This window comes from Neovison vison, chromosome X (genome assembly GCF_020171115.1).
Source record: "Neovison vison isolate M4711 chromosome X, ASM_NN_V1, whole genome shotgun sequence".
In the NCBI taxonomy this organism is placed as follows: domain Eukaryota; kingdom Metazoa; phylum Chordata; class Mammalia; order Carnivora; family Mustelidae; genus Neogale; species Neogale vison.
In genome coordinates, this window is record NC_058105.1 from 120,863,835 (window position 1) to 120,891,245 (window position 27,411).

At 41.1% G+C, this 27,411-nt stretch overlaps 1 protein-coding gene across 3 annotated transcripts in view; it reads right to left on the reverse strand.

The window, feature by feature from the left end:
- Positions 1-2,967: 2,967 nt before the first annotated feature.
- GLRA2 (glycine receptor alpha 2) overlaps positions 2,968-27,411 on the reverse strand; it is a 185,950-nt gene continuing 161,506 nt past the window's right edge. For all 3 annotated transcript variants that reach the window (XM_044234455.1, XM_044234454.1, XM_044234453.1), the window contains exon 9: positions 2,968-4,390. In XM_044234455.1, the coding sequence (XP_044090390.1) occupies positions 4,112-4,390 (279 nt within the window). In that variant the 3' untranslated portion in view covers positions 2,968-4,111. The remainder of the gene's footprint in view (positions 4,391-27,411) is intronic.

The window sequence follows — 27,411 nt, forward strand, 5'->3', positions numbered from 1 at the left end:
GTGAGGATATTTTTAATGCTGTATGTAGCATTTGAGTGATTTCTTTTAGGCATTTTCAACAGAAATCTTCTGTTATGCCCTTCTTTACCAAATTATTTTGTCATCCATGACTTTTTACTTTCTCAGCTTTTATTTTCCTAAACACGGTGTATATAGTGAACAGATGAGTCTGAGGAGTTAGGAAACAAATTATGCAGGATGCTCAACCCCCAATATGACAGGTGACTTTGGGTGAGGCATTTAACTCATGGAGCTTCTGTGTATCTATTGACCAAAGGATGGATATTGATCCTTTGCATTTGGATACCTTGGACAATTATTAGAATTGAATGCTGTTGTGGACATGAAAACATTTTGGTATGTTGAAAGCATATCATGCTTTGTGTATGAGGTTGTGGTGTTATCTTTAGTTCTACTTTGTGATCTATGAAGAGCATGCATTACTTGAATCATTTAAATTATACTTAGGAAAACCCAAATTGGTGAAAATAAGAAGTTTAAAGCAGAGGCTGAAAGATTAAAAAAAAATTGTATCTGTCAGACGTATGACTTATATTCATTCCACAAATTGGCTTTGGGCTTAAACTAGGAAATGCATAAATTTAAAAAAATCCTCAATAGATTTTCCCCCCAAACTGTGAATCTTATCATAGAGAATTTTATGTTGTGTTTTGGATAGAGCTTTCTTGTTTGATATTAATTGACTAAGCATATTGTAAAATGATACTCATTTAATCTTTATTGGAAAAATTTGGTTTCAGAATTTGGCAGTTCTGTTCAGCAGCACAGATGAGGAGTTTAATGCTAACACTGGAAGGATCTTTAAAAATCTACAGCAAGTCTGGTTTATAACATTTGTTTGGGGCCAAGGTGTTTGAGAATGCCATAAAGAGTCTTAAGCCTTAAGTCATCTTGATCTGTTGTTAAAACCAAGTGATAGGAATTGAAAAATGTTTAAAAGGCAAATCTCCCAATAATCCATTATCTGAAAAATTGTAGCAGTAGTTGGTTACTTCATGTCATTGCTTTGTTGGGAAAAACTTCTATAACTTGGTCAGTAGGCACATCATACCCTCCCTCACCAACTTTTTCCTAGCTGTAGTAATAATACCCACTGGGCATTTCAGCCTTGGCAGACAGTACAGAGAACCCACAGAAACATAGCCACTTTCTTCCAGAAGCTTTGAATCTAATGAAAACTGGTAATTTCTCTTCCTCAGATCCATGATTTTATTTTTGAACTATTTCCTTCAAATACTATTATGAAAGAAAAACATCTTATATAAAAATCTCCAATAGCATTATAGGGGAGTTACCTATTTTTCCAGAGTATGCAGCACTCAAAAACCTTTTCCCTGAGATTTTATCTTATTTATGTAATTCATATAAGTGCACTGAAGAATTCTCCCCACTGAATGTAGATTAGAATCAGAGATAAGTCAAGAATCCATCAGGATATCTTTGCCTACTCAGTGGCTGGCAGATATGCTTAAAGGTGAGTTCTTTTAAAATCCTCTGAGGTGGGGACCACCCACCCAAAATTATATGGTACACACATTAATTAGATATGATTGTTTAGCTTATGATGACCCCCCCAGGGTGCCTCCCCATCCCTCCATAAGCAACATAAGGGCTCTTCCTAAAAGTCAGACCCATGTTTAGAAGGCATTTTAGCCTCAGTTTACTATTTTTAGTGTGAGGAAGAAAAATGAGACCAAAGACTTTGCCTTATTTGTTTGGAAAGGAATGAGCAGTCAGACAGAAATGATATTTTAGGAATGATACAAAAAACATAGCATTAATCTTGCCAAGATGAGGAATTGTGAAGCTTCCTTCCCAGTGGATAACCAATACTATTCATGATAATAATTTTACTATTATCTGTTAGTTATTGGAAATTCGCTGTGGTTACACACTGAGCTAATGGCTTTCCTTGCATTTTTCTCAGTTTATCATCTTAAAACTCTATGAAACCATAGCTCTTCAGAAAAGTCAGCTTATCCAAGATCACACTGTTGAGAGGTGGCCAAGTTAGTCTTTCTATCTGAAAAATTCCTGCTTTTAGCTATTCTACAATATTCCTCCCTATGGAAATGATTCAATATTTGAATGGGTTTAAAAGGCCATAAACATCAACTTAAAAATCTGCATCTTATCTGAAAATATTAATGATGGATATCTTTGGTTAAGTCAAATGTATAAGGGGTTAAGGTGAATTTCCGCTGCTTCACTGAGGTTTTCAGCATTTTTTATTTCATCATAGAACTCCATTCCTGACAAGACCAGGATAGCTAGGTGAACAGATTGTTCTTTTAAATTTCTTTTCATTTTGGGACGCCTGGGTGGCTCAGTTGGTTAAGCAGCTGCCTTCGGCTCAGGTCATGATCCCAGCGTCCTGGGATCGAGTCCCACATCGGGCTCCTTGCTTGTCAGGGAGCCTGCTTCTCCCTCTGCCTCTGCCTGCCTCTCTGTCTGCCTGTGCTCGCTCTCTCCCTCTCTCTCTGACAAATAAATAAATACATAAATAAATAAATAAATTTCTTTTCATTCTGATATTTCACAATTCCTCAGTGTTCTTGGAACTTTTTCAGAGCTCATATGAAGTATCCAGTATTACATTCTGCCCACAGTGACTACCAGTAGTTCCACATCCTCATTTCTCTGTTTCTACAATGAGAATAATATTTTTTCTTTCTTCCTGGGGATGCTATACTATTATGTTAGGACATAACATCATAGCTGTAAGTGTTTTAAGTTTATGAGAAAAACCAGAAACAAAAATTCAAGTTACCATTGTCACTTAACTTACTTTCATTGTGGTGCAAGAATGGAAAGAATCTTAGGGAAGTTCTATGGCACACTTAGCTTTATTGAAATTGAACAAATATTTTTAATAATCCCTTTTACAGCACATGTAAAATTTAAGTTTTTCATTATATTTTTACAGGTTGTCTTTTATCTGAGTAAGCAAAAATACGGTTTTTTTTTTCTTACTTAAAACATGTAGCCAGGATTCAAACCACGTAGCTCTGGTACCAAAAAGGCAACGGGTTATGAAAATCACAGTACAATTTTAAAATTCTTTAAGTTAGTTAAGGATGTTTAAAACAATATTCACTTGATTGACAGTAGAAATCATGGGTCATTTGACATTAAGACTAGTAGTTACACCTACAATGAGAGCAGAAATGGAAAGTTCAAGCTAATATGAGCTACACCATTCAGGACACACCATCTCCATAAATACTGTGGCCGAGAGGTTGCAATGGCTAAGTCACACTTGAGCAGTTAAAGTCACATGTAAATATAGCCAAAGCGAAAAAAATACAGTGTGCTGATAGGGATCTAAAATAAATGGGCACTTATTTTCAAGAGGGTATACTATCAAACCAATTACACAACACACAATTTAAACCCTCAAGTTACATTTAGGAAAGAAAAATAATATTAAACTGCACACCTACACGGACAGTAAAGTAGAAATATGTTCTTTGTGGTTGGTGTTTCTTTTTTGTTGTTGTTTTCTCAATAAGTAGAAATAATTTACGACCCACAAAAGGATTTCTCAGGTGAAACACTAATTACAGACATTGTAAAGAACGTAGCTCAGAGTACTTGTTTTAAAAACGAGGCAGCATTTTCCTGAAAAAGTTTGGTCCTTGACTCACTATAGGCTAGTCACTATAGTCAGATGGTAAGCATTTTCTGCGTGTGTGTGTGTGTGCGCGCGCACGCATGTGTATGTGGTTTAAGCTAACTTTTCTGTACCAGAATTAGTCAAAACCAAACCAAACCAAAGACAAATAGCGTTTCAAGAACTTGACCTTGCATCTCATGTCTAATTAATACATCATCTGAAAGAACAATGCTAAAGACTATGAAGGGAATTATGCTCACGTGATTCTGCAACACCTTAATTTTGTGCAAACATTTTCCTTCATTGCCCAGATAACTTATTTTTATTCATGTAGGTGCCAGGAAACCTGCCCTCATGATCTTCCCGCCCCCCTCCCCCAGTCTCCTCCTCTGTCAAAGTGATATAAAGACAATTTCACTGTGTATTTACAAGCACAACAGTTAGGCAAGAAAGTCCAGGGTCTGAAGGGCACATCTATTTCTTGTGGACATCTTCATGCCTAATGATCTTGTATGTGATCCAGTAAAAGATGTTGAAAATGAGGAAGGCCAATGGGAAGGCAGCTCGAGATATTGTGTCAATTCTTTTTGCCCGGTCCACAAACTTCTTCTTGATGGCATCTGCATCTTTTGGAGGTTGTGGGAGCGGGTTGGCAGGTGTGGCCTTGACAGCTGTTCCGTCCTTCACTTGGAGGCAGTGACCCATCCCATAACCACTGAAATTAAAACGACTTTCACGAGTAACATCTTCTTCCTGGGAGAATAAAGACAGAGGAAGCACAGATTGGTTGTCAGTCAAATCAGATGGAAGATGCTTAAAATTCTTCAGAAGTAAAAGGATAAATCACAGTTAACTGGTGGTGTGGGAGGCTTTTGGAATGTGGAGTTCTCTTTCAAGTTCAACTCAATTATTCATGGAACAGACACAGTTCATTAACTTTCAGGCTGAGAAATTAAGAGTAAGAATAACGACTTTGTGGTCATTTTAATTAAGAGACAGAAACACTTATATTTAGCACTGACTTTCCCAAAATCTAGTTTATTAATCCATAACTTTGAGTGGACTGTTTTAAAGCCAAGCCTCCAAATCCAAATATTATATCCTACATCTATTTAGAGGTCCCTTCATTCATTTACTCACTTATGCATCATTCAGTCATTCAGAAAATCATTTGCTGAACCCCTGCTATGTACCTGGCATTGAGCTAGGAATTTTTAGTTTTGTGGCCCATTCAAAGCCTAGTTCCTTCCATTAACATTGGCTTTAATGTTCATGTTAGGCCTAAGATTAACCCCCTAAATGTATACCTGTTTTCCCTCCAGATTAAACATTGACTGTGCAGTGGTGAATATTTCTTCCATGGCTAATGGTCTGGTGTCAGTTTTTTTTTTTTAGACAATCTAGTTTTTTTTTTAAAGATTTTTATTTATTTCAGAGAGAGAAGGAGCAGGGGAAGGGGCAAAGGGAGAGGGAGAAGCAGACTCCCTGCTGAGCAGGGAGCCCAACATAGGGCTTGATCTCAGGATACCAGATCATGACCTGAGCTTAAGGTAGACAGTTAACCGACTAAGGTACCCAGATGCCCTAATTAAGTGTTTTATTTTATTTCCAGTATTGTGAGCATACAGTGTTATATTAGTGTCAAATATGCAATACAGAGATTCAACAATTCTCTACATTACTCAGGGCTCATCATGATAAGTGTACTCTTAATCCCCATCATCTGTTTCACTCATCTCCCCACTCACCTCCCCTCTAGTAATCATCAGTTTGCTCTCTATATTTAGGTCTGTTTCTCAGTTTTTCTCTCTCTCTCTTTTTCCCCTATGTTCACTTGTTTTGTTTCTTAAATTCCACATATGGGTAAAATGTGCTCTTTGTCTTTCTCTGACTGACTTATTCACTTAGCATTATGCTTTCTAGCTCCGTCCATGTCATTGCAAATGACAAGATTCACTCTTTTTATGGTCTAGTAATATTCCAGTATGTGTGCACGTGTATCTGTATATCACATCTTCTTTATCCATTCATCTATCAATGGACACTTGAACTGCTTCCATAACTTGGTTATTGTAAAAAATGCTGCAGTAATCTTCAGCGTGCATATATCCCTTTGAATTAGTGTTTTTTTTATTCTTTGGGTACCTATCTAATAGTGTGATTGCTGGATCATATGGTAGTTCTTTTTTTTAGCTTTTTGAGACACCTCCATACTGTTTTTTATGTTGATTATTTCTACATGAATTAGATAAAACACTGAAAAACTGCAACATTAGGGTAAAGTACAAATAGCTTTTGTAGAGCATGGAATCTTGATGTGTGGTTGGGTCAAAATGGTGGAGTTGAAATGGTGGGATTGAAATGACCTGATTAATAAAAATTTAGTTCTAGGGGTGTCTGGGTGGCTCAGTCAGTTAAGTGACCAACTCTTGCTTTCAACTCAGGTCATGGGTGATCTCATGGGTCATGAGATGGAGCCCTGTGTTTGGCCCGCACTCAGTGTGGAGTCTGCTTGAGATTCTCTGTTTCTGTTCCTCCCCACACTCGCTTGTGTTCTCACTCTTTGTCTGTCTGTCTGTCTCTCTCTCTCAAATAAATAAATAATAAAAATAAAAAAATTTTGTTCTAAATAGCCACTGATTGAATCATCTCTTAAAATGAGTTCAAGGCCTTCCACAATTCTGTTCAACCCCTGTGAGTCACCAAAGGCACTGCACTCTTTATTTTGCCAGATAATACCAGTGCTTATATTTCCCAAAACACAAGAAAACTTGGTATGAATTTTATTTCATCAGTGTTTATTGCATATTGGTTGTGCCTTCAGCCATGTGTAAAAGATCTATGGAGTGAAGTACTTTAACATAGTATGAATGAGAGCTCAACTGGAATCCAAATGGTACAGCAAGGACAAATTTATGTCAGGAAAATCAGGCCAAAGATCTTATAATAAAGTAACTGTAAAGCTACTCCTTTATAAAATCATTTCCCAAGTACTTTAATTTATATGGGATTGTTCTATACGAGTTGGTTTAAGACACTCCTATCTCATTTCTTAACAAAATGTAATAAAGGATTTTTCATGTGATAATGAAAACAAAGTGTTGAGTCTATGGCAGACATTTTGCTAGGTACTCAGAAGCAGTTGATGAAGTTGGACAAGCACCCTACTTGCAAGGAGCTTTAAGAACCTGGTGGAGGGGCGCCTGGGTGGCTCAGTGGGTTAAGCCGCTGCCTTCGGCTCAGGTCATGATCCCAGGGTCCTGGGATCGAGTCCCGCATCGGGCTCTCCGTGAGTGGAGAGCCTGCTTTCCTCTCTCTCTCTCTCTGCCTGCCTCTCTACCTACTTGTGATCTCTCTCTGTCAAATAAATAAATAAAATCTTTAAAAAAAAAAAAAAAAAAGAACCTGGTGGAAGTGTTCAACCTAAAGATACTATCATATAAGGAAGCTGGCTAAGAAAACCCAGCCTGACACTAGAGTACTTTCATGTGCCCAAAGCTCGATAATGAAGACTTTAATTGTACTTAGCTTCAAATATTAAATCTTTTTTCTTTGCCTTAAAATGTGATTGATATATTTTATAGATGCAAGAGCTTTAAATAAGTATTTTAAAATGTGGAGTAAACAGATATATTAATCATTACAGTGTTATCAGAAGACTTCTTCAGTACTCAGCAAGAAAGGAAAAAGACAGGTCATTAGGGGGAGAAGACTTGGGAGCCCCATGGGTTATACGCTATCTTGGACTTTCTAGTACTAACTGGTAATTAGATCTCAACTACTGAGTGAGAGAAGTAGCAACAGTGCCAGTTGGTTTTATAGACAGAGGTACAGAGTAGGAATTTGGATATTTGGGTTACAGGTCACGCTCCAAGGGTTTTAAGCTGTGTTGATCTTAAGCAAGCTATTTATTCTTTAAAGACCTCAGGGGGTTGCCTGGGTGGCTCAGTTGGTTAAGCATCTGATTCTTGATCTCAGCTCAGGACTCAGTTTCAGGGTTGTGAATTCAAGCCCTGGGTTGGGCTGCACATTGGGCATGGAGCCTACTTAAAAAGAATAAAGAATTAATTAAAAGCAGGCCTCAGGGACCTCATACCAAAAATGTCAAGGCTGGACTAGATCTGTGGGTCTCAGCTTTGACTGTTGGGGATGTTTTACAAGTATATGCATGCCCACCTCCCCTCCTAACCCCATCCAGACCAACTGAATTAAAGTTTCTAGGGAGATTTAAAATCCAGTAACTCTAATGCAGAAGGTTAGAAACCAGTGACCTAGATGAGCTTTAAGGGCCAGCTCTAAAATGCTGGACCTATTCTATGTTATTAAGTCTAAAATTACTTTTCGAATGGGAACTATTCCTCAAAGTGCATTTCCCCTTATCTGCCTAAATTTACTGTGCTTTTTTTCCTTTCGATATCTGTAGAATCTTATAAATTGCTGTTCTCACCTCTATAAACATTTAGAAAGTCATGATTAAGCATATAGATCACTGCCTGAGTGAGATAAGATTCTTTTTAAATTCCTGGATCCCTGAAGAAATAGAAAAGGTAGGTTAGCTAGTAACCTGCTTTAGCACGCAGAACAAAAGGAAACCTAAATACCCACATCCATGTTTCTTTTCAGACCGACTCATTCATTTACTTCCTGTAGTCTTTCCTCACATACTGTGAATGGACAGCCAAAAAGATGAACTCATTCAATTAAGTACCAGAGCTGGAGTAGAAGGATGCCAGGTTAGGTTATCATTAAGGGGTACATTGCCTGGCAAACTGTGACTGCTTAATAAACGTTTGTTGAGTAATGAACAAAAGGGAATTTTAAGAAGGTTTTTTCCTATTCTTGAAAACACTTTCCTCATTCATTCAAGGGTACTTCAAATTATGCTTCTGAGCATAGTTACAGCTAATTAAATCCATCCTTTAAAATTCTCCACACAAAAATAAATTTGTCGTAGGTAGAAATTATCCATTTAATTTTTCACATGCAGGAGATATGAATGCTAGTTTAAGGGTCTTCTTATTTACCATTACGACTCATTCAATGCATTTTAAATATAGAACCTTAAATTATCCACATCAAAGGGTATGGTTTTGATTCAGAAAACATAATTGCAACCAATTTGAATTTTTGTGTTATAATGAATGACTAATTTCCTTTATAGCAGGTTCAGAATAAAATGTTATGGTAATATGGCAAGATTCCTATATGAGGGTAAAATGGAGATGAGCTTGAGTCATGGGTAAGCTAAAGTTAAAAGAAAGAACAATCTGTAAGCACAGCTTAGTTGAACATATTAACAGGGAGAATCAGATCTTCCCAGTAAGGAAAGAATTTCAGGCATATATTCTCTACTTCTAATTAGCCAGGAAACCAATTAGATAAGTATTGCTGCTGACCCACTATCTTCAGTAACTTTGAACAGTAAATACTTCTAGCTCCCTCTGTTTTGTTATTCACTGATTAAATTTTCACAGAAAATGAATCATCCAAACCTTCAGTACGTTCAATTTCTATATCCCACTTTGAGAAAATCTCCTTAAATCCCATCCTGCCATATGAAGCACTGTCATGGCGCTATGTAATTCATTTGAGATTTGTTATTTTATTTAATTCATGCCTCAGTTTTACTTATTGTAAAATTTACTCATTCCTGTATTTGGAATAATTCTTGTCTAGATGTGAAATGGAAGCTAAAGCTCACCAGAATTGCACTGTAGTGAATTTTTTGTCATAAGCAAATGATTTCAATATAATTAAAGAACATGGTATTTATAAAATGAAAGATTTTAGGGGAGCCCATAGTTACAATTTTTGTTTTATGCCCTGGAAAGGAGGAAAGAAAATGGTTTCTAAACCATTTTAGGGAAAACCTCTTTCCATCACATTTCTCAACCAGATTCTTTGATTGGGTTGAGTCTCTCTTCTGTTGGAATAGGAAGTTCCTCCATTGGAACTCCAGGTTGCAGTGAGCCTCAATCAGTGCAAGAACATAATGGAGTCTCTGGCCCTCCTTAGAAAACAGTGTGAGCCCATGGTGAGGCACCTGGGTGGCTCAGTCGGTTAAGCAATCGACTCTTTTTTTTTTTTTTTTTTTACCAGGATCCAATTTATTTATTTTCAGAAAAACAGTATTCATTATTTTTTCACCACACCCAGTGCTCCATGCAAGCTGTGCCCTCTATAATACCCACCACCTGGTACCCCCAACCTCCCACCCCCCCGCCACTTCAAACCCCTCAGACTGTTTTTTAGAGTCCATAGTCTCTCGTGGTTCACCTCCCCCTTCCAATTTACCCAAATTCCCTACTACTCTCTAACACCCCTTGTCCTCCATGCTATTGGTTATGCTCCACAAATGAGTGAAACCATATGATAATTGACTCTCTCTGCTTGACTGATGTCACTCAGCATAATCTCTTCCAGTCCTGTCCATGTTGCTACAAAAGTTGAATATTCGTCCTTTCTGATGGAGGCATAATACTCCATAGTGTACATGGACCACATCTTCCTTATCCATTCATCCGTTGAAGGGCATCTTGGTTCTTTCCATAGTTTGGCGACTGTGGCCATTGCTGCTATAAACATCGGGGTACAGATGGCCCTTCTTTTCACGACATCTGTATCTTTAGGGTAAATACCCAGGAGTGCAATTGCAGGGTCGTAGGGAAGCTCTATTTTTAATTTCTTGAGGAATCTCCACACTGTTCTCCAAAGAGGCTGCACCAACTTGCATTCCCACCAACAGTGTAAGAGGGTTCCCCTTTCTCCACAAGCAATCGACTCTTGATTTCAGCTCAGGTCATGATCTTAGGGTTGTGAGATTGAGCCTCACATCAGGCTCCATTCTCCCTCCCTTTGCCCCCCATCGCTATTCCCCCACCTCTTAAAAAAGAAAAACACCACTGTGAGCCCAAACACAGCAGGTCCCCCTGCCCCATCACTGAAAAAAAGACCCCTGATCAAATGAAGGCTGGATAATGTTTAATTGTAAGGCCTGCTGATTTCTAACGCCTGGACTTGGGCAGGAAAGATGGTCTTAAGAAATTCCGAATTCTTGTGGCCTCAGTTTCCTCCTTTGAGTCACAGGGACTTGGGGATCGATATGAATAATAAGTAAGAATAGTTTATTGATTATAACTATGCACTAAGCCCTTAAAACTACAGTAAGTCCTTTCACCAAACTGACCATGGAAATCACATGCTTTCAGGGAAAATTGAGACTGAGAGAAGTTATGTGGCTTTCCAAAGTTATATTGCTAATAATTGTTGAAGCTGAGATTCAAATTCAGGTCTGTCTGATCCCAAAACTGTCTGATTCCAAAGACTCTGAAAGTCTGTGATTGTTATAAATTTGTCCCTATCAAATCCCAAATAGCTTCGTTGAAGATTATGAATGAAGAATCTGACTGAACTTTGTAGAACAACAAATTTGAAGTAAAGTAAACCAAATATAACCCTTTATTCTTTAATGATATCTGGCAAAATGAATTTAAAGCCTCAGTGTCATTCTGGGTAGACAGTAAATACCACCCCCCCAAAAAAAGCTTATCTTTGCAGCAGCTCTTTTTCAATGCAGTATATCATTCATGTTACTTTCTGCACAAGGAACTTTCGGTGTTCATTTCTTGAGCACTTGCTCATCATATATTTGTATTTCCAACAAAGATTCATTGAGGACCTGTTATATGCCAGGTGTATGGTAGGCATACAGCAGTAAACAAGAAGACAAAATTTCTACTTTTTTGAGTTTACAGTCTCTTGGGAAAAACCCATAGTACCAAGTAAAGAAACTATGCATGCAAACACACAAACACTTCTTCATACACACACATTTATACATATGGGTATTCACATGCACAATACTCCTACCCACTTACACACAAATAAAGATGGGTGCTTTGGAGGAAAACAGTCGAGGCAAGCAACTTAAGAGAGATGCATGGTGGAGAAAGTACTCTGGTTAGAGTACTCTAATCTCAGATGGAGTACTCTGACAGAAAATGCTGAAGGAGATGCCAGGCACTGGGCCATTTGTGAGGGATCCAGTGGTAAGCAAAAGAGATCAAGTTCTGGCCTTCAAAGAATTCCCAGTCCTGAGATGGGGACAAATGTAAATTAAGCTAATCACAGAAGTACGTAATTGCTAACTCTGACGAGGGCTCTGGAGGGGAGTTATAGGATGCTATGTGAGTTTATTAATGGGAGGCCTGGTCTCATCTGGCACTTGGGAGAAGCTTTTCCCTGAGGAAGTGTGATTTTGTTACAGACTTGAAAAAGCAAAGGCATTAAAGAGGTGTAGGCAGAGTGGGGAGATGTCTGAGATGGGAGGGTCTGCTGCAACGGAGAGATGGTGGGGCGGCTCCCGGAGTGCGGGACACAGGTGGGGTGACACAGGTTGCACAAGTGAGCGGGGCTGGGTCATATAGGGCCTTGCAAACCATGCCACCTGCTTAGAGCTTTATTTTCAGAACCATGGGAAGCAAAAGATGAAGAAGACCTTGGGTTTTTCTGGGGTGGAGGGGCATAGAGAATAATACAAGACACACCCTGTGATATGTACAAAGGTGGACTGGTGGTCAGATGTGCCTAGAATTTCCAGAATTGGTGAGGGTCTCCACAGTAATATAGCCGAGATACCCCAGGCAATGTGCAAATCATCTATGATAGCCCCCACCTGGAAAAGACTGTTACACTACCTGTTGGCTTTCAGACTACATTCTCGACTTTCCTTTTTATTATTATTTTAAAAATTTTCTTCCCAGTTATATTAAAAATTGGGTAGTCAGGAACTCTGGATTTTGGTAGCTGATTTGTCTTATTGTCTTCATTCACTGGAGGGTGAGCTCCTGAGAGAGTGCTAATAAAGTCCTCTTTAGCACCCCTGTTCCCTGGGACAGTGCTGGTCCTGTGCTGGCCATGATCTTCTTGATTCGGAATAAAAGCTTAGAAAGGATATGCTCCCTGGGGCAGAGAAGGGGATAGTGATGGCCTCTTAGTTGATCTCCCTCTCTTTGCCAATTGCAGTTCTTTCTGCAGCCTCTAAGAATTTCCATTCCTATCCCTCTCACTACAGACATGAGAGCCTTGATATTGCAGAGGAGCAGAGGAAAACACTAAAACCGAATCTGAAAGACTTTGGTTGAATTCACATCTTTACTATCTCCTAAATGTGTAGGTTTAGGAGAGTCCCTCGGATTTTTTGCTCTCCCATTTCCTCCTTTTGAAAAGGAGGAAATTAGTCATTTGGCCATCTTTTGAGTTTGAGTATAGGACTATAATGCTGGCTGTTACGTTGCCTTAAGACTAATCTCTAGCTGGTTGATATGTTTACGAGTTTTCTTCCCAACCAGAGACTAGAGAGTATGTAAATAAGGGTTTTAATATCTTCTTCCTACCCCTGCCCTGATAGTTTCTGCTAGGTTTGGCTTCGTGGGCATGCATAGGTGCAGTCACACCTCGGCCCAGTGCTTAGAACGGCTCATACTTGGTTCCATGCTTTGCTAGAGGCATCTTAAAATTCATATTTTTTAACAAGGGCCCCACATTTTCATTTTGCACCAGGTGCCGCAAATTTTGAAGCAGCCCTGCTTTCTGCTGTTGTGAGATTGAGGGAATGCCATTGGCCCACTGCCTCTATTCCCACACTTCATAGCTTTCAACGGTTTCATCTCCTTAATGACCACTCCCAAGCTCCTTTGTGTGGCATTCAAGGTCCCCTATGTCCTGCCTTATACCTTCTTCTCTCATGGGAGTTCCATGATCTGTGATTTTAGTCAACTGCTTCCCTTTGCATTGAAAGCCCCTCCCCTCTCTTCACCTGACAAGCTCCTGCATATCCTTGAAGACCCCACTCCGCCATCATGCCATTCAGGATGCCTATTTTTTTTTAGATCTTATTTATTAATTTGACAGAGATCACAAGTAGGCAGAGAGTCAGGCAGAGAGAGGGGGGTAAGCAGGCTCACCGCCAAGCAGAGAGCCCGATGTGGGGCTCGATCCCTGGACCCTGAGATCATGACCCGAGCTGAAGGCAGAGGCTTAATCCACTGAGCCACTCAGGTGCCCCCAGGATGCCTATTTTTGACCCCTAAGGCTGCGTCATGGGTTTCTCCTCAGAAACATCTGGTACCTGCTTCTATAACAGAATCTGCTGCATCATATTAAAATCAGCTGTTTACATGTCAGGTTCCTTGATGACCTTCAAGTATAGGGACCCAGTTTCTCATATTTTGATAAACCTAGTACTTAGAATTATATTTGGCTGAAGCTTCCTATGTCGAATATATGTATATAAAGAAAATGCTTCTTAAATGAATAGTAGAAAAAAAATCCGTTATAATAAAAAAATGCTTTCCTTGCTTATTTATCATGCTTATCATGTCGCTTATTTTTACCTATTGACCTGACATAAAATTAGGGCAAATTTAAACTTAACAATGCCACTCAAGCACTGAGGTGTTTATGGTCTATTTTTGAGACACTGTCCATTTTTTTGTTTCACTGGTAAGCTAGTGAGCATCCCAGATAGTGTGAAAATACATAAATTTAGATCAAACTCATTAACAATCTTAGTAAACAATGTATGCTCATTTGCAAAGAAAATAAATGGCATAGACAAATATGCCAGAATACAAAAACATTTTTTCATTTATGCATCTATTTGCAAGTCAAAATAATAATGCTAGGTAAATGAAAAGATAATACATATTAGATATATGCAAATATTTCACCAAATAAATTAGACCTTATCAGTTATCACCCATAGCAAAAGACTAAGGAGTGTTTGCATAACATGAAGGGTGTCTGAGCTCACATGTCATCCATTTGGGTTTGGTGAACAGAATATAATTCCTGTAAATCTATGTCATCACCAAACATTGTTTTCATGGCGTGAAATTCTAATTAATGGAACATTTTGTCTTAAAACAAATGAATGTGCGCCCTGTGGAGCCATACATCATTTAGCTATCATTTCACACAACTTCCTTCCTTGCCTGGGTCACGTGTTATTTCTGCAAGTCTCCAGGTGAAAATAAAAGCCCACAGGGCCTCCTATGCAGGACAAAGCTTCCCTCCAGTGATGGGGGGAATATGTGGACGAGGAGGATGGACAGGCCTCAGGTGTGGTATGACCTGGGATTCCAGAACTGAGCCTGCCACAGGCTACAAATACCTTGCAGGAGTTGGGGCCCAGGGATGGCACTGGGCTAAAACTCCTAATTGTCTACAAAAACCCAACTCTCTCCTTCCAATGGAGGATCTTCCTTTAGCTCAGCTCAAGGTTTTTTAACTATAGCATGACTGACATTTAGGACCAGGTGATTGTGTGTTTTAGAGTATTTAGCAGTATCCCTGGATGCTACCCACTAGACACAAGTAGCGCCCTTCCTTGCAAGTTGCGATAATGGGAAAATGTCTGCAGACATTGCCAGACATCACAAAATCACCCCTACTGAAGAGGCCCTGTCTTAACTGGTCCCGTATGTTGCACATGGGAAGACTGCATTTTCTGGCCTCCCTTGCACCTGTGTGGGAGTATCAGCAAGTCCAATCAGCCCCATCTCCAAACCAGAATCTAGTCACCTTTAACTACCTCCAGTGTTGCATGCTGGTGTGAGTTGCCCAACGGTGGATCCTCAGAATCATTCCCACCAGAACTCCTGTAATAGTCTTCTACCTCATTCCCTGGCTTCTAGATCCTCCCTCCCAACAACTGAGTCTAGTCTCAGGACCCTAACTCGAGGGATCCTGTTAAAATGTGAGATAAGGGAAATCCTCATTAATTCAAAATTCTCCAGTGGATCTCACCTGACTCGGTAAGACAAGTCCTTGCAATGTCCCCTTTACCTCTCAGACCTTAACTCCCACTGCCCTCCTTAGAGCCCACATGTCAGCACACCTTTTCTGTGAAGAGCCAGATAGTAAATATCTTAGATGTTATGGGCCATGCAGTCTTTGAAGTATATATATCCTTTCAGTGTATACTTGGAGTCTAATTTTCTTTAAAGTGACATGTTTTTAATGGACTGGAAGTCATTATTTAAAAGTAATTGTTTGACTTCTGGCTCAAAAGCTACAAAGCAGAAATGTTTTCACTTCATGTCGACTGTGGTCCTAGAGAGTAGTTTAGAAGTTGGTAACATGCTGGTGAGGCTTCGATTCCTCAAGAGTGAAGCAATGTCTTGAGTCTGGAAATTCTTTCCTCATAATCTCTGTCAATTCTGGTCTAGCAAGAATGCTCACAAGACACCCGAAATTCTAAGAAGCATGAAGGGGAACATCTTCCATCTGGAGTATGAGCTGTTCGATTATTAACATAGTTTGCCATCTGTTCCGGGTGCAAACAAAGTGAACATTGCGACTGTCTACAGAGCATTGACTGAAGGGGACGGGTGATCAGAGGATGAGATCTCTGCCAAACTAGAAACAAGAAAGCAGCAGCAACAAAATCCTAACTCCTAACTTGGATGACTGTGACTGCCAGATTCCCTGGACCATTATCTGCTCCTGTGTGTGTGTGCGCGCACACACACGCACGTGCGCTTGGTGTCAAAAAGTGGCTCAGGATATCTGTTGTTAGGATTAGCTGTCATTTACCTGACACTGCCATTCCTGTTGAAGAGCCTGCCTTAAGGCTGGGGAAAACTACACTTCCCACAATTCCCTTCTTGATGGGTTCTATGTTAAGGTTTGTCAGTAAGAAGAATTTGAGAGATTTCAGAGGTAGAAGGGAGACAGCGGCTATTTTATTTGGAGGCCTGTGGGCGTCAGATGAGGTTACTTTATTAGACATAGTAGAATTCCAGATATTTCTGTGGTCTCCCATTTTATGATCTCACTTTCCAGGCTAGATATGGTGGCTTCTCAGGTTTCCCTGTGAACACCTGCTTTTCTACCCAGAGCTTCAGGTTCAAGTCCTCTCTTCGGACGATAGCCTTCCAGAGCTTCATTTTTGTAGTGACTCTCATATTTATATAAACCCTGATTTCTATATTAAGCCCCTTATTCTGGTAGTATGCTTAGTGTCTCTGCTTTCCTGACTAAACCCAGACAGATACAGATAATACAGGTACTCCAGGCTTATAAGTACAAAACACCATTTTAATGCAAGTTACTATAGTTTTATTCAGTTAAGACTTACTAAGCATCTGGCCACCTAGGTGGCTCAGTTGGTTGGGCGACTGCCTTCGGCTCAGGTCATGATCCTGGAATCCTGGGATCGAGTCCTGCATCGGGCTCCCAGCTCCATGAGGAGTCTGCTTCTCCCTTTGACATTCTCCCCTGTCATTCTCTCTCTCACTCACTATCAAATAAGTAAATAAAATCTTTTTTAAAAAGACTTATTAAGTATCTTAATGTTCCAAACATTGAAAAGAAATGAGGATGAAAAAGTGTCCTGCCCTTGAAGTCAGCAGGGAGTTTAGAACACGTAGACAAGTGGTTCCCAACCAAGAGTGATTTTACCCACCAGGGGATATTGGGCAATGCCTGGAGAACTCTTGGTTGTCATAAGGGAGGAGGAGGTGGTGTTATTGGCATCTAGTGAGTAGAGGCCAGGATACTGCTAAACATCCTGCAACACACAGGACACTTGGCCACAGCAAAGCATGAATTATCTAGCTTGAAATCTTAATAGTGCTAAGGTTGGGAAACACAGACACAGAAAAATAATTCCAATAGAATGTGATATGTGCTATGGTAAAGGAAAGTACAGACCAATAGGATAATAGGGAAGAGGTAATGTTAGGCTGGAGTAACTAAGGAGAAGTTCAATGTCATCCTTTATTAGCACCATGAAATGCCCTGTCTCTGGAAGATATACATGAGTGTTCCAGAAAAGTGAGCCATGTCAAGAGGCAGCCTTATTTCATCAACTGAGCCTATTTTTTAAGGCAACTACACAACATCACAAAGGTACTTGTCTGTGCCTTTTGGCCAGGAGTTAGTATCTTTTAATATTTCCGTATTTTAATCAGGGAGGATTTGTTACAAAGGACAGAAACCTGCTTCATGGTGGCTTAAATAATTGGGGGATTTTCTTCAAGAAATTACTATAAAAAGTATTGTAAGAAAATCTCCTGAGTCTCCATGGATCCAGAAGCAGTGCCCTATATCCTGGTTTCAAATCTTGGCCCTGCCACTAACCAGTGTGGGAGCTGGCTAGAGGACTCAGTCCTCTGCATACCTCAGTCTCCTGTGCAGTGAGGCAGAAATAGTGACAACTTGCCTTAGGGTTTCTGAAAGGATTCAGTGAGATAATGCATATTAAGGGCCAGATATATAGTATATAGTCAATAAATGTTAGTAACGATGAGGATGTTGATGAGGGTGTGAGCAGGGCTCCCCAGCCCAGGAACTCCAGTGACCAAGTCAGGAAATGACATTGTTCTCAATCTCTCATGGCCATTATTCTCTCCCGTTTTCAGTTTTTCTCCTTTCAGCTTCCTTTACTTAGGCATATTCCAGCTGGGCCAACCCAGCCTCAAACCTATGGGGACTTGTCAACTCAAGTCCTTGCTATCATCTATCATTTAATTAGAGTACTCTTCATTCAAATTCTTGGAAGAGAGAATGTCATGGTTATCCCAGCTTATGGACTGTTGTGCTTGGGTCATTGAATAGGAAAAGGGGTATGAGATACAAACAAAATAGCCCGAGAACAGAGTAAGGTGCAAGCATGCAGAATGTCCCCGAAGGCACACCACTTGAGGAACCACAGAAGGAAAAGGAGAGGCTGGCCTTGGAAACAGATGAGCCTGGTTCATATGACAGGTGTTTTCAAAAGAGTGAAGAGCATTTGTATTAATGGCTCCCAGGTTGCTAATCAGAAACAAACGGTTGATATTACAGGTAGACAGAAGTCAACTCACCGTGAAGAACTTTTTTTAACAACTCCGTGACTGGACATGGAGCACACCTTGGAAGGTAATTAATTCCTTCTTGCTAGAGATGTTCAAACCATTTGTTAGAGATGTTGGGTACAGGCTTAACATGTCTGTTAAGCAACTAGATTACCATTTCTGTACCTACTAACTGTGGTCATCTCTGATCATATGAAAATTACTAAGATAAGAAGTCTAGGAGGACAAAACACATGGAAGGTGCTGACCCATGTGCAGGGAAGATGTATTCAATAAGCTGTGCCCTGCTATGACCCTCCTTGACCTCCTGGATGTTTCTAGTCATTCTGATCCCATTTTGAGAAACCCTGCTTTATTATACTTAGACCAACAGAAACAGATTGGTTCAGGTATAGTTTCTCTTTCAGTTATCTTTGACTTGCACAGTATTTTATTTCATTATTTCTAAGGGTTTCATTTAAGCAACAGGTCCCTTACTACTGTTATAATTTTAAATAAGATTCTTATATAGAATATATAAAATACAGACTATGGAATAATGAAACCCCTGAAATAGTAACATATAACCTCACATTATATGAAGAATTAGGCCCCGAATGGGTGTATTTCTGGAGGTCAACACACCATATTCATAGAGTCCTATCTTCATTCAGTTTTGAAGCCTACAGGCCACAGGGAATAATATCAACCCTCCAAGTAGCCACCTCTTCTCTTCCCTCCCACTGCTTGATTTCTACTGAAAAGAGCTCACAGGGAGAGGAGGCAGTGCCGTGGGCCGTCAGGGTTTGGTAAGCTGGTTGCTGCTGCCGGAAGCTCAGTAAAACTCAGAACTGAGAACTCAATCAGTGAGACTGGACCTCTAGTGTTGCCCTGGATCCCCTCCTCTCTACTTGGAAGAGACAGGTGAACGTCATGATGGCATCCCCCAGGCATGACTTGAAGAAGCATTAGGAGGCTTTGACAGAGGGGCAGTGAAGCATGGCCCGAGGAAAGAGACATCTGCGGGCCATCACTTCATCTTCCACGGAACAAACACACTTTCTGCAGGTGAACAACTAGAAGCCTGCTTCCTCTGGCCAAGCATTATTTCCTCCTGAATTTGAATGATCCCAGGAAACTAGATCTTCTCAAATAAATATGGGCTGTAGGTTCTGTTTTAAAATATGCAGTTACGGAAGCATATGAGCCCTGTAAAGCATCGGGAGGCACTTTTGTAGTGCTTTTCCCAAGGACATTCAGAGCAGCAAAGTGAACCAGAAACACGGTCTATGCTCCATTATTCCAGATTTTTGTCTGGTTTTGCAGATCATCTATGCCCTAGCTCTCTTCTCCCTTCCCTACAACCACTGGTTCACTAGCATTTTGACTGTAGCTTCTTACGAGCAACTCTTGCCAAAAAGAAAAAAAAAAAAAAAGAAAGAAAATGGAAAAATCATAAAGTGAGGTTGGTTGGCTGGTTGGTTTCTTCCCCACCCCCACCCCCGGAGTATCTGTAGTACATTCCCAAGACCTTCCTTTCTCTCTGCTTCATTACTATGGTTACCAGATTTAAGATTTCAGACAGAAACTTGTCTATAGGCCCAGAGGGAAGATTGATTGCAGTGAACACAGAAGACAGAGATCAGGCACAATTTGAAAATAATACGGCTCTCTGTTGAGCTAACTGTTAACCAGTTGAGTTTCTGGGTCTTAAAGTGTGTGAAGGGTACTTGGCATATAATGGGGAATCAGTCTCCTTTTCCTTTCCAAAGATGTTAGTGCAACAGTCATGAGCAAAGGCAAAGAGTAAACCTTACATGGTTATAAGAAAATATATCTTCATAAAGAATAGACATAAGTTCTGGGCAGGTGCCTTTTCTCCCCTCAGTTTGTGCCTCCTGATAAGGCCGATGTCACACCCCACTGAGGACGGAACAGCTCTCACGTTGCAGGCACAGGTTACTGTGTGATGAGCCCACGGGGCCACGGGCATCCCAGTGCTCAGGAAGGGGTGGGTGCACGCTGGTAGAACAAGGGCCAGTGGCTCAGGGAGTTTGGGGAAAGTGCAGTCATTAACGCAAGGGCCACCTCCCATCCCTGCCATCATAGCAACCAAATAAGGACCCTGCGACTCGATCTGTGACTGATTCCTAAGTGTGTCTGCAGAGGTTTAAACCAGAAAAGATCTGGTGAACTCATCTGCTTGGCCTGATAAGGGCTGAAGGCACTCTTTTGCCATGACCCAAAGTAGGAAGCCTCTTTCCCACAGCCAACCAGGATATACACATACACACACTCCCACATGCATTAGTATATCTAACAGAAACCAAAGTTTCACAAAGGGCTATTGACTTTTCCCAGACAGGATGCACTCTGATAATTTCCCAGTTTTTCCCCTAATTTGTATTTTTCCAAAGAAATGGTGTTGAGCCACTGGACTGGCTTCATGACGCACAAGTCAGTCATACCCCACAGTTTGAAAAGTACTGTGCTGAATGGCCTTACTTGGTTCTGTCACCATCAGTTGTCATTCGTCAAGTATTTACTGAGCATCTACCATATGACAGGCATGTGCTAGTCACGGGAAAATCGAAATGAGAGCCTTCTAAATAAATAAATAAACTTCTAAATAAGTACACAAGAGAGTCCTGACAGTCAACCCTTCTGTCCGAACTTACTGTAGCTGTCCTGCGTCATGCTGAAGAAGGCTCTGGGTGGGCATTCACAGGAGATCTGAGAGATGGCCTACTATGTATCAGGTGTTGTGCTGGCTCTTCACATGTCCCATTCTTTCTGTCCAGTGGTTCTCTTTGACTTTTGTCTGCTGCATGACAATTCGACCTTCCCTCCTTAGCTCAAATTAAAGCTCCCTCCAGAAGGCTCTTGCCTCCTGCTTTTCTGCCACCCGTTGCCACAACTTTTTTCTATTCTCTCCGAAATGCTTGCATTTGTTAGGTTGGATTTTAATAATACAATTGTGAGCCTTTTGTACACTAAATAGTGGGCAAGTAATCAAAATAATACATAGGATCATTTTAAAGAGTCAGAGGCATTTTACATGAACAGGAGATGAGCTTACCAAAAGAACTCAATTATACTATTGCAGGGAGCCGGCAGTTCCTTTTCCTCCAGATCTGTGTGTTGGGCTAGACATGAGATGCCAGTGGGCTGGATTCTTAAGAAGACATAGCTGTCTACGTCTGCCACGCCCCATAAAAGAAATGGCATGACTTCTGATAATTTAGTACTGGCTAGTTTTCCACTTTCAGACCACTGAGCTATAAGCCCTGAGCAGAAACCAGTAATTTATTCAACAAATATTTCTCAAGTACCAACTATGTACCAGGCAACATGACAGGCTCATCAGATTGAAAGAATAATGAACAGCCTCTGCTTTTTAGAGGCCGTCCAATAACATTTTCCTGAGGGTTTTTATAAAAAAAAAAAAAAAAAACAGGTGAAGGGAAGAGAAAGACAATATTTGATGAGTGTTGGCTGTGTGCAAGGCACTGTTGTTACATGCATAATCTTGTTTACTTCTGATAGTAATTCCATGAGAAAGGGCTTTATTAGGCCCTTTTTACAGATGAAGAAACTAAGACCCAGAGTGATTTGCAAATGGCTCCAAAGCACCCACCAACTAGAGTTCCAGCAGGATCGAAATCCAACCTGCAGGACTCCTGGCAGAAGCTTGTTTCACTGCGCCACGCTTCTCTCTCACCTCTTGCTTTGTAGGGTTTGAAGAGAAAAAGGTTTATATATTTTAAGAGGGCAGAAATTCACATGGCAGAATTATTCCAGAAAAGGGTGCTCTAATGAAACATGTTGACAGGGTACTTGGCGGGGATGAAGCAAGCTGGCTTTAGAACACGGATTTTTATGGGTTTTTTTTTTTTCCTTTTATCAGTCTGTCCTAGAAGACAGGAAGTGTGAAAGAGCATTTGATGATTCAATGACGAATTAAGGCCTCTAAGGTCTGGCAGCCAGGAATTGGCTGTACGACATTTAACAAACCTCCTAAATTGCCTAGGAAAATCTCACTGCCTAACTACTTTAATCCGAAGCATTTTGTGCTTCCCAGAATAGAGTCGTCTGACTACTTAGAACAATTATTTTACCATGATACATGTGAGCACAGTTCAGTGCTGTTCACTAAGGTGAAACTGTTCAGCCTGGCATGCATTCTACTGGATGGCATTTCATACTGTCTCCTCCTGGTGCATGTGTCTTCGGAGCTGAGAGACCACCTTCTCCCTTACGGGCAAAGGCGTTGCCTGGAGTTCTCATTGGGTTCCCAGTACCAGCAGGATAATCCCAAGCCACCAGATAGCTAGTGCTACTCTTAAGAAAACCAACCAACCAACCAACCAGCAAAACAAACAAAAACCTGCAACATAGGATTAGATTTTTCTATGTGATTAAGAGCCTTCAGAATTAAAATAGGTAAGTAGCTATTAACACAGGTAATAGGTAAACATAAGCGGCCATAATGATGAACTTAACATTTCTCGTCAGGAGACAATTCATTTTATTTTGTGCTTTGGGCTATTTCGCTATGCCTTAATCATGGGCCTTGTTTTAGACTGCACCTATTGCCATATGCGTACATTTTTTAAATGGACTATTTGTAATACATTCAGAGCAGCACTTCAAGTGTCAGTGTGCTTGTGAATTTCCTGGGGATCCTGTTCTACCAAAGATTAGGATTCTAGGAGTCTGGGTTGGGGCCTGAGGGTCTGCATCTCTGACAAGCTCCAGGTGATGCCGCTCCTTCTGGTCAACACGAGATATTCTAAGAAAATGAGCCTCTACAACAGTGGTTCTCAAAATCAGCTGTATGTTGAAATCACCCGGGAAGTCTTTAAAAAATCAAGATGCCTTAACTTGTCTTCTCCTCCCCCAAAATACTAACTCATTTGGTCTGGGGTGGCATCTGGGCACCGAGAACTTAAGAAACTCCCAGGGGACGGTAATGTACAGGCAGGACCAAGAACTTTGCTCTAGCAGGTTGCCTTGTCTCTAGAAAACATGAGGGCTCGTTTCTGGTGTGACTTCTGTTGCTCTTGAATAAATCCAGCAGCAAAGTGAAATGAAGTGGTAACATTCAATAACTTAACCTCCTAATGTTTACACTCATGTCAACTTCTTGAAAAGCAATTAAATTATATGCCCAACACAATTCATACCCCTCTCACCAGGGCAAAGAACCATATTTTGGATGCATTTTTTACTGTCTGGTATTAAAAAAAAAAACCTTACAGAAAGAACTAACTGACTAAAGAGGAAATTCCTAATTAAAATGCTTTTCTGACTGGGTAATCTTTTGTGTTATACCAGCCTAATTACTCCTGCCAGGAGTGGTAGCATTGTTCATAAGCAGGTTGCCATCACAAAGCTAAATTTTTTTCTCTCTCTCTCAAAACCACAGTCATCTGTGTGCACAGCATGTCTCTGACCCTTAGATCAGGGCTTCTCAACCTTGGTGTTGACATTTGAACCACATAATTCTTCGCTGCAGCTGCTATGTCCTGTATACTGTAGGAAGTTTAGCAGCAACCCGCCCTCTACCCACTCAATGGCAACAGCACACACAGTCTCCCCCCCCCCCCAAGTTGTGAGGACCAAGAATGCCTCCAGAAGTTGCCAAGTGTCCCCTGGGGCAAGGAGAAAATAATCCTTGCTTGAGAACCTCTGCCTTAGATCAAAGGAAGTTTCCACATCAGTGACTCTCACTTTCATCTTGATCGTCTCAGTGTGGCAAGCTCTTGGGGTTCATCTGATGAAAATGAGAGATAGGTCGGCAGGGTAGGATGAGGCCATTTTCTGGTGAGCGCTGACTGCCATCTTACAGAGCAGAATTTTCATTGCCTGTTTAATTATTTAATTCTATCTTATTTATTCACAATAACATGATGAGGTTAGAATACTTTACAGTTAACATTGCAAGATGAAATGAAGTGCACAAATGCTAGTTCCTCCTTGAGGATAGCCCCTCCTCATCGGCCAGAAGTACTTTCCACTCCTACGAATTGCCAGAGCTCCACCTGTAATTCTGCTATGGTTCTTGACATTCTCTTCCCCATATTAGAAAAGTGTTGCCCTTCATTTTTCTTCTTATGGATCCCCACAGCTGCATGGAAACAGGTTTCAAGCAGTTTTCATATCCCCACTTCCCCTTAGCTAAAACAGAACTCTGTACAAAGCAAGGCTTCTACAAAATACCCGAATAAGCGAACCCTAGTGTTTGTCCAGCAGCTTAGAGTGAGAACAAAGGAAATAAGGGCTATTTCCATATATGCGCTTCTACCCGGAGCCAGGATCACTTATTCTCTAAAAGGATACACTCACTTGTGATAATTCTTCAATCAGATGGGAATAACTCCAGCTTAAGTGTTTCGTCCCCAAAGAGCTTGTTATAAAGAAGAAGAATACTGATAGAAGACAAATTAGAACTGTGATTACGAAAGCGCCAGACCTCTCTCTCGTTCCGTTTGATCTTCTTATGAGAATCCAGTTGTGTTTACATGTAACTACAGTCTGCATCACCATGGAGAATTTTATAGCAATTGAGAGCTAGACTGTAGAAGGAGAAGGTTTTAAGATATCTGCCATCATCGCCGTTCTAAGATAGTAGGCGAGCTGAAAGCACAGGCCTGATTTCAGGGACATAGAAAATAGAATTGTATTATGAAACCCGTCAAGTTCCTTGGAATACCCAGTAGCACAGAATATTCGATCAATGCCAACTGCAAGTTGCAATAGACGGAATACTCTCGCTTTTCTGTAAGTTGGAGAAATGACTATTCTGGCTTCAGGGATGCCACCCGTCGCTCCTTCTAGATCCTTAGCTGTCTGTTTCCACACTTGAGGCACAAAACGAATTCCAGGGTCTGTTTGGTATTTGGTGAGGAGGCAGAGGATGGGGTTAAATGGGGCTGTAACTGTCACTGGTGCAACCGACAAGGATTTGTGTGCAAGTGGTTCCCCATATAGTATGGGAAGTGCAGGGGGGGAGTGGGAAAATGGGACCGGGAAAGGAGGAAAGTCAAGAAAGGGCCTGTGAAGGAGCAGCAGATAAGTGTTGGCAAATGGAGCTCAGACCTCGGAGAGACTCAGACTTGAGCTACCAAGGAGTGAGGAAGCTTGGTAGTCAGCCACCCAGCTCCAGCTCACATCGGTCGAGGGCCACCCCTGACGCATTCACCTCCTGCCACTTCCAGCTGCTTTGAGTACGGATGGAATATACCAGAGTCGCCTGCACACACACTCAGTCACAGGAAACCATCGCTGTGTGTGGTGGTCAGAATAAGGGCTACCAACGATGTCTCTCTCTGTCCTAATCCCTGAAACCGTGAAAACGTTACTTTACAGGGCAAGGGGAGTTTGCAGGTCTGATTAATTTAAAGAATTAGAGATGGAGAGAGGGCCCTAGATTATGCAGGTGAGCTTTATTTAGTCACATGGCTCTTAAAAGTGGAAAGCCTTGGGGCGCCTGGGTGTCTCAGTCGGTTAAGCATCTGACTTCAGCTAGGGTCTTGGGATCAAGCCCCAAGTGGGGGAATCCCTGCCCAGTGGGGAGCCTGCTCCTCCCTCTTTCCCTTTTCCTACCCCGCCCCTCCTGTACGCATGTTCTCTCTCAAATTAAAAAATATATATATTTAAAGTGGAGAACTATCTTAGCTGTGGCCCGAGGGAGACGTGGCTATGGAAGAAAAGGTCAGAGAGAGACAGCTTTGAAGAAAAGGGGCTGTAAGTCAAGGAATGTGAGTGGCCTTTAGAAGTGGAAAAAGGCAAGAAATCAGATTCTTCCCTAGAACTCTATTACATAAGTGAGACAAAGGCGGCCACTACGTATTGGCCCCTGGATTCTTTTTTTTTCACTGTGGGCTGAGACCTATTAGCTCCAAAGGCTGCTGGCATCTCAGTCAGGTTTTCGCATTGAATGATTTTTCAGATGGTCCAAACAAGCAGATCTTTAGCCGTCTAAAGCCTGCCTGCTTTGCATACCTCATGAAACCACATTCAGCATCTGCGGACCAGTGATAAGACACAGCCTTGTGGTTATAAGACCCTCAGCTGCCATGCCTTTTGAAGCTCTCTGAAACTTCCGCAAGCTGCTGAATGATGTCACCTAGACAGGTAAGCCTCCTCTGTGCTGGGAGTCCCTTTGCCCTCTTCCCTTCTGGGTCACAGCTCCTTGCTGGAAGATTCCGCCCCCCTCTCGTGCAGCTCTGCCAAGCCTATGCCATACAGCTGGTCATGTGGTGCAGCCTCTCCTGGGCCTGCCTTTTTCCTTGATTAGCCTCCAAATTGCAAAAACCACACAAGCCTTCAGAAGCAGTGCTTCCTTGCCAGTATCTTCTGGTTTGTTTTTTGTTTTATTTATTTATTTATTGTCCGGTGAGGCCCATATTCTGATCTCCAGAATTGCAGATCCTAAGTTTGTCTTGGTTTAAGCCACTAAGTTTGTGGTGATGTGACAGCAATAATGAGAAGCATTTCTTACTGCAAATAACTCAAACCACAAAGACCTTTCTGTATTGATACTTGTTTACGGTGAGCTTTGCAAAGGCTATGGTATGTATCCTGGATTTGGAAAGGTAATGCCAGCAAAATTACAAAAAGATTAATTACTGTGTGTTCATAATGATCTGTGCTTTAGGGAGGGGCTTGCAGGTAAGCATAGACTAATTATACAATTAAAGGTGGTTTTTTAAAAAAGTTTTTGTTTATTTATTTGAGAGAGGGGGAGAGAGAGCACACAGGGGTTGGGGGAAGGGAGGAGTAGAGGGAGAAGCAGACTCCCCTCTGAGCTCGGAGCCCGATGCAAGACTTGATCCCAGGACCCTGAGATCATGACCTGCGCCAAAATCAAGAGTCAGACACTGAACCAACTGAGCCACCCAGGTACCCCCAAAAGTGTGCTTAAATAGA